This window comes from Emydura macquarii, unplaced genomic scaffold (assembly GCF_026122565.2).
Source record: "Emydura macquarii macquarii isolate MOO-44397 ecotype Brisbane River unplaced genomic scaffold, CSIRO-AGI_Emac_v2 contig_2768, whole genome shotgun sequence".
NCBI classification, from domain to species: Eukaryota; Metazoa; Chordata; order Testudines; family Chelidae; genus Emydura; species Emydura macquarii.
Window position 1 is genome coordinate 28,547,596 of NW_027132905.1, and position 14,869 is coordinate 28,562,464.

General features: G+C 39.6%; 1 protein-coding gene across 1 annotated transcript in view; it reads right to left on the reverse strand.

Annotated features, from left to right (window-relative positions):
* Positions 1–14,869, reverse strand: part of SIL1 (SIL1 nucleotide exchange factor) — a 171,206-nt gene that overhangs the window by 122,365 nt on the left and 33,972 nt on the right. The window contains exons 2-3 of the mRNA XM_067566797.1: positions 7,167–7,281; positions 3,038–3,173 (exon numbers count right to left, since the gene is read on the reverse strand). Coding sequence (XP_067422898.1) covers positions 3,038–3,173; positions 7,167–7,281 — 251 coding nt within the window. The remainder of the gene's footprint in view (positions 1–3,037; positions 3,174–7,166; positions 7,282–14,869) is intronic.

Genomic DNA, 14,869 nt, shown 5'->3' on the forward strand with positions numbered 1-14,869 from the left:
TAGGTACCAGTAGTTCCCTTTCTACTGTATAACAGCCCCTCCTATACCTTCTGAGGACAAGATGTCTCTGTGTGCTGGAACCATGAAGGATCCATGCTCTGAGTCACAGAAACCACAAATTGGGATGGAGAGTGCGTCTCTCGTTCTACAACAGGAGGCAAGGTAAGTGACTGGGAGAGTCTTCAGTGGATATAAAGCCACCTCTGACAGGTAAGAGAACCGGGTCTCTCTGGGCCATGTGGGAGTAATCAGTATGATGTTGGCTCTCTCTCTTCTTATTTTCAACAGGACCCTCAGCATTGGAGGGAATGGGGGGAAAGGCATAAAGAAGGTTTTTGTCCCCCAGGAAGGAGGAGAGCATCTCCTGTGAAGTGTCGTCCAATCCCTGCTCTGGAGCAGTACTATGGGCATTTCTTGTTTTGGTAAGTAGCGAACAGATCTATTACCAGTATCTCCCATTGTTGGAATATGTTGTTTAGTATTAAATATGCTAAAAGAGTGGATTGTACAGTACATGCTGAGTGTTTCATTTCAGGAAAACTTTAGGGATAAAGGAGGTGTTGGGGTGGAGGTGTTAATGGATCATCTCAGGTTGTGGAAGTCACAATAACCCTAGTACTTTTTATAAAGTTCTGACTCAACACCAAAGGCACATGCTCATCTGCAAAGCGAGGCTCTACACTGACAAAACTAAAAAAACAGCCACTACGTAAGCCATTTACGACAATATCCTGACATTTTTTCTGTAAGACAGGCAGTGAATGCTGATGAGCTCCCTATTTTCATAAACTCTTTACTGTGTATGCATAATGTGAAGCTACTAAAAAAATTAAGCATAACAAAATGCCCAAGCAATGGGGAAGTCACTTCTAAACAATAACAGCAATGACATTTATAATAATTGCAAACATATACACATTTTACTTCAACAAAAGGTGGTAATCTGCCAGTTTGAATACTGAACAGGGACACAACAAGACTTCCATACATAATGGGGAATACAAACTGAATATAAATATATATTGCAGCTGTGTGAAGTTTAAGGGTGTTTTGAAGGCATTTATGTTGTAGAAAGATTTATAAGTGGGAAAACTGTTGAGCTATAGCTAGCTGAAACCCCAAGAGCATCTGAAAGACAAATGGATGCCATAACTATTCTTTTGACAATAATATTGTCAATAATATTAAAATTAAAATGTTCTATAAAAATTAATTAGGACTTACTACACCCTTATGAAGTGGGAAAGGATTTTTGCCAGTGTACATGTGGGGAAACTGAGGTACAGAGAGGTTAAATAAATCCAAGACCACAGTAGCAGGCTTGCTATTTCTGCCAATAAACTAAAATATGTGTGTTTAAATAAGGGCCTGTCCCCTTCAAAACACACAATTCTTGCCTATAGTATGGCATCTTGTAGTGAAGTCAAAATGCTGGATTTGTGTCATCTCAGTCAATCCATACTCAGTGGCAAACATCAGGTTATAAACTCCACTGCAGAATCAAGCAGAGGAGGCACTGATCTGAGGAGGAGAAAAGTTCACATAAAAATATCTCCAAAAACTGCAAAAGAAATTTGGAGTAAATTTCCTTTTGGATGGTTTCTCCCTGAAGTCTGCCCCAGTGCTCTTTTCATGTTTTCAAATTACTTTTCTTGAAGTCATTTGAAAACATGATATCTCTATACCAGTAAAAATGGACTGATACTGCGTTGTGCTGGTCCTTTTCATGACCTACAGCAGCGAGATCTATCATAAGGAGATCATGGAAAGTAGTTGCTGTCACTTTGGACTGTTCTGCACTTGTGAGAGGAATGGAGAACAAATTTCAGAATTGGATTGCTCACAAAATATCTACGTGTGACAATTTTTATGGAGAGGTACCCATCATACTATGGTGAGGATCTCAAAGTACTGTCCAACTGGCAAATATGGCCTACAAGCCACCTTCTTTCCCCAGTAACAGCATGATGAGGACAAAACTGATCAATGGCAATTTTCTATTGGTTGTGAACTCAAGCAAGCAGCAACCTTTTCCATCACGGAAGACAGCAGCACAATCAAATATTATGCCTGTAGGCATTTATGCTGCATATTTGCAAATACACATATATACAAACAGGTGTGATCCTCAGGCTCTTGGGAAGCTGACAATGAAACCCTCAGTGTTGCATATTTTAGGCATCCCTACTCTAAAGAGTCTATTCTCCACTTAGTGGATGTGCATAGCCATCATTAGCCACATATAAAACAAGGGGAGACTAGATTCCTGAAATAATAAGCATCAAACTCTATTCATGAGGTAGTCCACCTTTCATTTTCTTTACCATAAAGCATTTAAAGTCTGAAATTTAACATATTTTCAAAGATGAATTGTTTTGCAGGAACAGATTCTAGCTACAGTCACACAGATCATAGCCGGGCTGTGAAGGGCATCCAGCATAAAAGTAGATTCATTTTTATTTATATTCTCTATAGAAGTCCATTGACTATTGCGGGTTTGCGATCTATGTCCAGAATGCATCGCAAGTCTTTGGGCAGCCGCTGATTCTTCTGGTGTCTGTATGAAATAGCCCAGAATCTTGCATTCTGGGACAATTCCAGCAACCCAGAAGAGCCAAAGAAAATACATGGGATAAATATTTAGTAAACCCACATTAGACTACAGCAGACCAGAATAGTGTGTACCAACGAATGTTATAAAATCTGTCTTTTGACAGGCATAAAGAAAAAGCAAGGACTTCCAAGATGGTAATGGTGGCACATTGCCTCCACTTGACTGACAATCTGCTTAGTTATTCCAAAGCCATGAAAGTGCACAAGCAGAAGTTCTTCTTGAGACTGACAATGATTATACAACACCTGATTTGGTGGTGGTCTTGTTTCCTTTCATGGGGGGCAGAAAGCTGTCTTTCCACACCAGACCTCTTTGTTTAAACACCAAAAAAATACAGTTGGATTTGATGGTTATTTTTAGCTTCTGTCAAAGATGTCAGATGTAGTTTCAAAAGGACGCAATAATTCACCATCAGTGTGTTACCTGGATGGACTGTTTGCCACTGATGTGTTGGGTAAAACACTTCTAAGTCTTCAGGATCAAGATCATCCTCTACTACTGACTCTTTCCCATTCTCTTCTTTTAAGTCACTCTCTTCTGTTTTTGTGAGGGCAAACTCCTGTTGGATACAAGAGATGCAGCTCATTAGTAATTACCGGGTTATGTAGTGCCAGCTGAGACTACATTTCCCAAGTCACAAAACTTTCCCTCATTAGAAAGAGGGTTTTTTTGGATACCTGAAATTCTTTCCACATGGATTTCAAAATATATTATTAAAGATTAAACTGTTATGACATTTATGCTGAACAAACCAATGCGTCTTATTTCCTATTCTAATGCAGGCTGCAAACTTCAAGCACAAGTTAACAGAGCCAGGTCTATACTATAGCCCAGGCTGGTAGCATTGTCTCTTAGGAAGGTTGTCGGATATTTCCCATTGTAAAGATGCTGTTTTCAGTAGCTTATAACTTTGCCAAACTAATTGTTCAGCTGAAATTTTCCATGCTATGTCTCTGCCTCAGACTGAATTTTTTTTTTTTTTTTTTTTAATTTCAGCCCTTAATAAATGTTCTTTTAACATGGGGGTAGGAGGGTGTACGCATACGTGTGCGTGCGTTTTGATATTCTTTCGGATATTCACAGGGAAAGACCATTCCAAAAGAAAAATGAATTAGGTTGAAAGAAATGACTGTTCTGTAACATTGCAGAGAGTCTCAGTTTTAGAACTCTCATCTGCTCCGCACCTTTTTTTAAACTTGCTTTTATACATAGCATTTACATTATATTAAAAGTAGTTATATCTTGCTTAAACAGTAAGGTAGTGATCTCATCACCATCTACAGGTATCTGAAGCGTGTGAATACCAGAGAGGCAAAAGAACATCCAGAACTAATGGGATGACAATCAGGAAAAGTTTCCAATCAATGAGATCTATTAGTTTGTGAAGCAGTCTTCCAAGGAAAATAGTGGAAACACTATTACTTCAATCATTTAACGCTGCACTGGACAAAACAATTAAGAGTATGCTGTAGGTAACAACCTTGAACTGGAGGAGATGAGACAGTGAATCAGATGTGAGCCCATGTCTTTTCATCTCAGATTTCATAGGAATTGCCATACTGGACCTGACAAGGGACACATCTAATCTAGTAACCTCTCTCTGACAGTGGCCAGTTCCAGACACTTCAGAGGAAGGTACAAAAAAAGCCATTAGTGGACAATTTGGAGTAATCTGCCTGGAAAGGAAGTTTCTTCCTAATCCCTCTAAAATAGTTTGATTCATACCCTCACAACAAATAGGCTTTGTAGTGGTTACCCTTATACTGAATATTTTTAAAGGCAAAAAATACTAAGTTGTTAATTGAAAATTCTGGACCAAATTTTGCATTCACCTCTCCCACCAACTTCAATGGAAGAATCTGGATTGTTTGCATTTAAATGTACATGTTACACAGTTTATAAAAAATGTTTCTGAGTGTGGGAAATAGCAGCCTGTGATGCTGAGCAACACGTGTACAGTTAAGAACAAGGCTGATAATATATTACAATGGTTGACAAGCTATAGAACGTTTTTATTTTAAATGTCAAAAGGACAGAAATTTGAGAAGTACAAGGGAAACTAGAGCTTAAATCCTACTTTTGCTTAGTGCATGATGAGAGGATTAGAATTGTTAAGATTATGACAAATGTTTAAAGCTTAGTTACAACCATAAATATAAGAAGTCAGCTTCTATTGATGAAAGTGAGTGTTAACATTTTCTGAGCCAAAATTCAACAAAGCTAATATAAATGAATCATAGTAGTTACTACTTTGCTTATTTATGTTATTAGATTATTATCCAAGAGGGATTTAATGATACACAGTCCCATAATAAATTCACCAACATGCTTCTTAATTTTATATCTGTTGAAACACATAATGGAGGCAGCTGATGTTTACAAATGGTCTCTGTTCAGTAAGAGTGTTGCAATCAAAATGTACTGTAAGGGGTAACAGTACGTGACTTTCTTCATTTAAACAGTTGCTTCAGCTGTTTGGCCTCTGATCATTTTATAACTATCCCATTTTCACTAACTGTCTAAATACCATTAAAATTTGCTGTGGTAATGAAAATGGGCAGCTGCACACAAGCCAATAGTTTATGTAAGTAGAAAATATAATGATAAAGTACATTAACTTGTACTACTTTTGTTTTGTTCAGAAAATCAAAAAGGTAGAAACCAAAAAACAGGTTCTACAAAAAAAGATGGACATTTCCTTAAAGCCAGATATAATTCTTGGTTTACTATTTTAAAATAAACTATGTTAAATTGGAGTTAAAACTGAGATAATGCCCAGGTCTGGATTAAGACAATCCAGGAGACTAGACACACCCCAAATGCAGTTCCTTGTACCTCATTTCTGCTTAGTCTAGTAATGGCAAAGACCACCTACATGAGCTCTTCTGGGCTGGCAGGCAGTCTTCACCATCACTCCCCTTTGGCCAGGCTGAGGCCTTGCCTCTCCTCAAATCACCATTACTTGTCTGCAGACAGACTGGAGTCTGTCTCAGAAAAGGAAGGACTTAGCTCCTGCTGAACAAAGGACTCTGTGTAGCAGGAGCCTTGCAAAGCCATGATAAAATGGTGGTAATGATGGTCATTCCCATCTCAAGGTTATGTCTACACTGCACACTAAGCCTGGGCTCTGACTCAGATTTGAGCCCACGACCGCCTTCCATCCACACATAAATCAGTATGACTCAGGTCAGCAAGCACCCAGGACTCACTGCGACTTGGATCCTAGCCCTGTCATTGTGCAGTATGGATGCAAGTCAAGCCACAGACTTGAGTCAGAAGGTCTGCATAGTGCAATAGGGAAGCATTAACACAGCTAAGAGACCCAGGTCCAACAACTGTAAACATAGATTTACAGACATTCAAGCATGGACTTGGAAACATCCAATATACTCGGTGCCACAGAGACAGGCTTAGTGTGCAGTGCACACATACCTTCAGCGTCCTCAGCTGGATTGGTGTTGTCAAGGGCCCTAGAGTAGTGGGTTTCAAAGTCCATGAAGATGACTGGGGCAGTTCACAGCTCTCTGAGCTAGTGTGTCACGCTGTCTGCAAACTCAGACAGACGACACTGCATTGATTATACTCGGTCATACACTCAAGCCTTCCTTTGCAACCAAGAGAACTAGATATATTTTTTTTAAAATGAAAATTGACGTTATGAGGTCAATGCATGACTCCAGGAGTCAGGGAACTAAGCACACGCCTGTAGTGCTTATACCTTAGTTTGGCCTTGAGTACATATTAGTAAATTAAATATTTTTTTAAAGTGCATTCCTGTACCATCTTTCATCCAAGGATCTCAAAAATCTTTAGAAAAATAATTTAAATTAAGTCTGACTCCATCACTGGGAGATAGACGTGATCAGACCCATCTCTAAAAATAAAAATGTAAAGAGTTTAAAGGACATTTTCAAAAGTAATCTCCATATTGTGATATCTTATTTTCTGGTTGTTCAACTTTGTGCCTTTACATAGATGCTGAGTACACACTCCTCCCATTCATTCAACTGAAGTCTGAAAAATCAAGCTCAAGGTGTCTCAAGTTTGGCCAAAAAACAAAGGGCCCAAAATTATACACCACTTTTGAAAATGTGGGTATAAATGACATGCCCATGGTTACACAGTGATCAGAAGCACAGCTGGGAACAGAATAATCTTGACTCCAATCCCATCCTCTCACCACTAGGCCACACATTTAGCTTTAGTTCTTGTCCTAACAGAATTAAAGTTTTAATTACAGCTGCTTAAATAAAACAAGGTGCATACGGCAAAAAATGAGGGCTGCCTGAATCGCATGTTCCCTTTTCCATATTCTCTTGATTGATCAGTATCAGGGAATCCCAGTAGGTTTATTCTTAAAACCTGAATTTTACCATAAAATATTTTTAAAAGACAAAATGCTGCAGAAATGAGAGGTGATGCACATTGTGTCATACACATAATTTCAGGAAGAATAAATAAGGCTATGCTCACCACATAGGTACCAAGTAATTCAAATGATTTAAACTATCTTTTATAGCCATCTTTCACTCTTAGATTAGTAGATACTTACTGGAATTCTGTCACTTAAGCATGAACAGAAGCACACTGCAGAAAGCAGCAAAATCAGCAAGTTCAGATTAGCGGCAATGGACAGGAGTCCAATGCAGTGAGACATTGCAGTCAGTCTAGAATTCAAAGAAAACAAACAAAAGCAATTATATAAAATTTTAATACACATTTTTCAGAGTTTTCAACATCTACGATATCACATTCTACAGTTGGGTATTATATTTATTAGACACACAAAGTGGGTGAGGTAATGTATTTTATTGGACCAACTTCTGTTAGTGAGAGAGACACATTTTCAGTCTTACACAGAACTGGACCCGAAGAAGAGCTCAGTGCAAGCTCGAAAGCTCGTCTCTCACCAACAGAAGTTGGTCCAATAAAAAAAAGTTACCTCACCCACCTTGTAGCTCTAATATCCTGGGACCTATACAGCTACAACAACACTGCATACATATTTATTAACGGTATGATACAACTGTACATACAAAATACCTACACTGTAGTTGAATGGATGATGATCAATCATTGCAGGTAGCAAATTTAGGCTGCCATCTTTGGGCCTTTTCACATCCCAGCTATGTTTTGTTAATATGAGGTAACCAATATTCTATCCCTCCAAATGAAGAGGAACCTTTCTGAGAAGTATCATGATGTAATCTGCAAGCAAAATCCCAGAGCCCTAACTCTGCAAAAACTTCCACTGTGGTCAATAAGAGTTTTGCCTGAATTAGCATTGCAGATTTGGTCCTTTATTTCCTGTGGCAACTCCAAAGAAGTGACTGAGGAACTCAAGTGCAGTTCAAGGCTGAGGCATATCAACCACAAGCACCACTGTCTCCAAACAGGAGACTGAGAACCTTTGGCATCAGTTCAGCAGAGTCAAATGGGGAAGGTTCAGATTCCTGCTGAAAACCAAAACCCAGCTGTAACAGGAATAAAACAGTAGAAGTCAGGTTTTTCAGGAGGAAGTGGGCGGGGGAGAGACTGTTTCCTTAGCCAATGCTTCAGTTTCTGAACTAGGACACTGATATGTGATATTGCTATGACCAGTACATTGGCTTCTCAACTGCAACACAGAGTATAGCACTATTGTGGTCAAATTGCATCAGTTTCTTGGGAGACACCTTTTGTGCGTGATTTCAGCCAATGCCATCTGCTTCTCAGAGGAACAGGCCAAAAGATACAAACATTGACCCAAAAAAAAAAAAAAAAAAAAAAAAAAAAAAGCATTTTTCCCTCTCACAGTTCTTACAGCAATTGCTGTTCACCGTACAGAAAAGATTTTTCTTCTGTTATAAAACAGAAGACAAAACTGAATGTAGAAAAAATTAATTTATCCCCAAAACAAAAACTGAAAATCTGATAAGAAGTAAGGCATTTACCAAAAGCAGTGACTAAGAGAACTTACAGCTCATTAAAAATGGCTGGGACTCAAATGTACAGATAAGACAGGTGACAAATCACAATACATGCTCTCTGAAGCCTACAAGATTGTGCCCGCCTGGAGTGCTGCATGCACACTCCAAACACTGAACATTCTGTATAGGTGACAGTTAAGCAGGAAGAGCTGGATGTTAAATGCAAGGGCTGATGTTCATCGAGAGAAGCATCTACATCTTGCCACCTTGTTACAGGACAGAAACATTCAGAAGTAATGAGATTTTCAGACTAAATTTTAAAAGCATAAAAAATGTGTGCGCATGCGCATATGTGAGCGCACAAAAACTGAACAGTAACTTTTGCCCTATTCACAAACATGGCTTTGTTTGAGACGTCATGAAGCGTGGTGCATTTTTTAAATGTTTCAGCTGCTGAATTTTCTTTGTTGCTTGTATCTTAACAGGTGACAGATGTGAATCTGTATATGGTTCTGAACAGATGATACAATCTGCAATAATAAACTTGTTTTACAGTGTAAAGAAAGTAAAGGAAATCTGCACTGGTGTGACATCGTCAACTTCCATTTAAAACTGTCTTAATGTAAACCCCATTTTGCACGTATGCGGCAGGCCTACATTAGGACTTTGCGCTGGTGTAACTACCAGTGTAAGTTTCCCTAATGTAGAAAAGGTCTTTGTTTTAAGTTATCCTCTACTTTTTGTCATATAAAATCAGGTGCTAAAGAGGCTACAGCCCCCGGACCCAGAAGTACTTTTGTTCTCAAGGAGCAAGGTGCTCCTGTCATAGCATGCAATGTTTCTAGTGGTGTGGCTCATTATCAGCTGAGAGTTTCCATTACAAGGAAGTTCTGTTAAAGAGTTTCTGAAAACCTCATCTGTATTGGTGGCTACTGTAACAATACTGCTTCCAATATGCTCTCTACTAGCAGAGACATTTTACTGATGTTGCTAGTTGTGCATCAATTAACTGTTGCACAGCTCAGTGAGTGCAGCCCCTAAAGGCCTAGGTGACACAATTCAAAGGAATTCAGTAAGAAGAACATATTTCATTAATTCCTACAGCTTCTGGGTTTGCACCATTCTTTCATGTTGTAACTTAAAATGTGTAGAGTTTAATACGTGTCTCCAATAAGTCTATCAGAAACATTATCTAAATTTTGATTAGCCATACAGTGTATGTGCTCCTATAGTATCTCCATTGACTTCTATAGTGCCCGTGTCATAGACTCATATGGACTTTAAGGCTAGAAGGGACCAGCATGATTATCTAGTCTGACCAACTGCATATTGCAGGCCACAGAACCTCATCCACCCACTCCTGTAATAGCCCCCTAACCTCTGGATGAATTACTGAAGTCCTCAAATTATGATTTAAAGACTTCAAGTCACAGAGAATCCACCATTTACTCTAGTTAAAACCTGCAAGTCACCTGTGCCCCACACTGCAGAGGAAGGTGAAAAAAACCCAGGGTCTCTGCCAATCTGACCCATGAGACAATTTCTTCCCACCCAAATATGGCGATGAGTTAGACAGTGAACATGTGGGCAAGACCCATCAGCCAGACACCTCTACTCTATGTTGCGTGCAACAGAAACGACAAAGTATAATAGTCCTAGCTCTGTTCTCAGCTAATGATCAAAGAAGTAATACTGGGATTGATTGTAGCAAACTTGAAAAATTGTCAAGAAAATTCACCAGCCCAAGCTTAAAATACATTCAGCTGCCCTTTACCAACATGGCAGATGATAATAAAAATACTAATGATATTTTACTCACCCAACAGCAAGACTCACTCTTGTCAAGTAGAACTATGCAAAGCTGCATTACAGAATGGTAAAACTATTAGTGAAATTTGGACATGGATCCTGACTACATCCTGTAATTTGCTGAAGCACCCTCAACATGCATTGGCTTCAATGGGACTTGAAAGCACTCAGAACATCACAGGATCAGGGCTCTAGTTTGGTAATCAAAACACCCAGTACAAGTTTTAAATGGATGGGTACTGCCCGGAACGTTACTACCCCATATGTGTCCACCTGAGATCCTAGTTTCAATGTAGCTATGATGACCAAAATCAAATATAGTATCATCTTAGTGGGGAGTCTCTATCCTGTCATTGCAGGCAGATAAATTAATTCAATGTTCTAATAGGTCTTTCCTGTCTTTAACTACTATGTACCCATGATATGACCAGCAAATATAACTGAAAGTTAAACTCATTCAGGAAAACACAGAAGTGTTATCTCCTCACCAAAACATTCTTTGCGTCTGAAAAAGATATGTATTTGGATGGGGGGAAGGATGTCATCCAAAGGAGAATGGTAAAAAGATTACCACGTAATTTTGCTGAAATAATTAACTGCTTAAGATCCCAAATTAATCACAATACTGAGATACAGAATTTAAAACAATCTGAAGACATTACTACTTGAAGAAAGAATGTTTTCATGTAAGCACAGATAAGTTTTCCTATTCTTCATCATTATAAGATCCACAGATCTGTTACAATGGGATTTTCACAGCACTGGACCTCCAGGTTAGGAAGCAGGATCTCCCTTGAAATACGGATATCCTAAATCCAGAAATTATATGTCTTCCATCTTCCCCTGAGCACTGAAGCATGGACAAGACTTCTGCAAAAAAAGGGCATTTGCCAGAGTTTGGATGACCAATATACAAAATTTAGTGATTTTATATATTGATAGCCATGTGGCACCCTAGCAGGTCACAATACAGGAGACATGACTTCTCTAATCTGTAGGAGTGCTGACCATCTCAGAGTAGTCTTTGATACCTGACAGAAGAAAAAATGTTTCTTGAATTTACTTTCAGAATGAACGCTGTGACAGTTGTGAGGACTACTTGGCTGAATTAAAAAGTACAATCGCTGGTCTCATAAGAGAAAACCCCCAACTTCATAAACCCCTCTGATTGGAGATCGTAGTTATTAGGAAGTCTACTTTAATGGATACAAAATATAATGACACTTGCCACTTTGGGGATAGCATGGTAAGAACCAGAATATATTTCTAAGGCTGTGCTCTATAATTTTAAAGGGTTGGAATCAGGACAGTTCTAAAAAAACCTTTAATTTGGAGGTTTTGTACAAAACTTCCTTTTCGCGAACTTGCTAAGAACATTATAGTACAGAGACTTGACCTTTTGCTTTGACTCTCTCATACTCCAACATTAGAATCCTCCTAGAGGAAATGGAAGCTATGTTTCATCCCTTAAAGGGGTAATTAAAACATGGACTCTGCTTCAGTCAGTGGAATAAGTTCTATTTGTGGACTTCTTACTCGGCTCCATGAGACTGATAATCACTTCATTCAAGTATCCATTCTGAATTTGTCTGGTGCTGGATGGAGGACTGGGTTTGGTAATCGCAGACTTCCTCTGCGAGGTAGAGACAGCAAAAGCTGAATGTTTGCTTAAATCAAGACTGAGAACCATAACCTCTTCAGACAGAAAGACAAATTGCATGAGCAGTCCCAACAGGCTTCACTATCAATTGAATTTTTGTTTCTGTGACACCACTTGTTTTCCTTTATTACCAACTTTATCTTCTGTTAACATTCTTCTGCGATGAGATCTAGTACCTAATGGAATTCATCTTCAGCACAGGCCCATGACTGACTACCCTAGCATCATATGTCTATATTTATCATGAATCCAAGCTATTCCAGAAGCCATATCGTTCTGTGTGTTTGTTTCAGCTCTCTCACTATCTGTAAAGAGCTCTGGATCAGCAAAATTTTCCTGGAAGAGGCAAGAGTAAAATTTCCTTCTTTCTTAACACCAGTATTATTACTACCATTATCCTGGATGCACTTGTCAGATCCAATGGTAATGATCAGAATTGAAGGGAGAAAACCACATTATATGCAAGTTCTGTGGAATGATAAAAATGAGAATGTGAAGATGAGTCCCCTTTAGGAATTCATTCAAATGTTTCAGATGGAGACCCGATCTGTTTGCTTCAATTCTCTAAGGCTAGAAATAAGATGGGGAACAGCCCTTGATGAGAATGGGTTATATCACTCTGATTTGAAGTAAATGATGGTTTCATTCATGTTCTGGCATTTCAGGGGGTGTCTTGAGTTCTCCAACAAGACATATTAAGAAGAAGGAGACATAGACCCTTCCTTTTGCCTTTGGCTTATCTTGGCCTAGCTCACCCCCCCAAAGCCTGCAGTAGTACCAGCCTCCACAAAATAACTCACAGGGGAAGCAGAGCTGAGTGGACAACCTCCCCCAAAAGGGAAGTGAAGCCCTAGCACATGGCTGGGAATGAGAAAGACACATTATTGAGACAAACTGTTAGTCAGAAACTGGAAATACAAGGTTGGAATTTCCTTCAGAAAAGTGCTGCAGCAGGGACAGTTCAGTGAGCTTGGGGGATGGGGGGGAGGAGTAGGGGCGGGGACATAGATAAAAGGGGGAAACAACTTTAGGAGGCAGAGAATTCCCCTGCAGCCAGTGACTGACAGGCCTGGTTCTACCTGCAAGCTGCCTGAAGTATCCATTGCAATGAAGCTGTGAACCTTAGCTTGTTGAAGGTTTTTACAATCTAAAGCACCAATCCTGCAAACATTTAAGCATGTGCGTAACATTACCCTCATAAACCATTCCCACAGACAACTCACATGAGTAAAATTAGGCATGTGCTAAAGCTTTTACAGGATCAAGGCCTAAATTCAGTGGCTGTAATAAACAAACAGAAGGAACATGGGAAGGAGAACAAGGGTAAATCACAATTAGGAACATGCGATTATATAGACCAACTAGGTGCACGAACAGATAGCATTGAGTCACTTTTATAACCATAGATAATAAATAATAAAAATAGATAATCCCTATAAGCTACCTGCCTAGCCTTCAACTAGCATCTGCTCTCGACTTCTCTACCAAAGACTGAGTTCAAGATACTGGCAAAAATTCTCTCAGTTTCACTTGTACAATTTCATTTAAGCTAGAGAGGCTGTACTGGTCTAACTGAGAACAGAATTAGAACCTTTGTGTTTCTCCTGCAATAGCACATGAAATCACTGACACTCAAACTAATCAGGAAGGATTTTCCAGCACTCTCAGGCCATGTCTACACCAGCAGTTTTGGAGAATTTTCCCACCATAACACTAACAATAGCTCCATTGGTCATAGCAGGACTCGGGCATTTTTACCGCTTGGGTCATCTAGATCTGCTCTGAGCAGGACTGGGGATAGTGGGCACACCTGCAGGGTGCCACTATTACAATGGAACACAGACCCCCTACAGAGCAACGCTGTGCTCTAGCAGCATACAGCAGCTTCATATGAGTGCAGCAAAGCTATTCAGTTCCATTAAAAGCCTTGCGGCTGGCTTTTTAAAAGGCGGCAGACAGGTCTTACCTCTGTTCCTCGTATTTTGACTCGCATTAGGCAGGATTTATTTACAGGGCTTATGTTGCCCTATTCAAATTGACCATGGCCTTTTGACCCAACATGAGCTATGTGCAACAAAGCTCATTCTCACAGAACTACATACCTGTTCTCTTGCTCACTTGCTCTGTCCAAGCCTGGAGCTAAGATTTCTCACACCACAGCCTAAACAAAATATAGCATGCTTCCCACACAAAAACTGAGACCGTTCCACGATGGCCACCCATGTGTTGCTAACATAGGTTGCACGATCAGATACGTGTGCAAGTTATAAGAACGCATACTGTGTGAAATGAATTCAAGAACAACATACACTAGTTAATACTTGTGACAGTCTCAGCTTTTCTAAGGCTGTGTACATATCTCACCTTGCTACTTGGAGGCTGCCAGGTTCTATGAAGGGAAAAACAAACATTTCTTTCATCCCCTTTATTCAACCTTTTAGCTGCACTCCACCTTTCCAGCACAATGTTGTTATTAATTTGTACTGTGGTAACAAAAACCTCATTGTGCTAGGCACTGTACAAACACAACAAAAAGAACTGTCTCAAAGAGCTCACAATCTGTGTACATGATGAGAGACAACAGGTAGATACAAGACAGATGGAGCAACATACGGATAGCGTGATGACAATGACCAGCATGAAAAGCAGTGGCCACAGCACACCAGCTGCCTAACAATTGTCAAGTTTTTTGTAGACATTGAAGCAGAGGAGAGTAAGCATACACACAGCTCCCATTCCACACCACCAACGTACCCTGGCAATGAACTAAACAGCACATGAGTTCAGCGCCCAAGCATAATATTTTGGGCCCAGTACAAACTTGTAACATGGGGCCCCTCCCACACACATACCACAATCCCTCATTCCATACATACA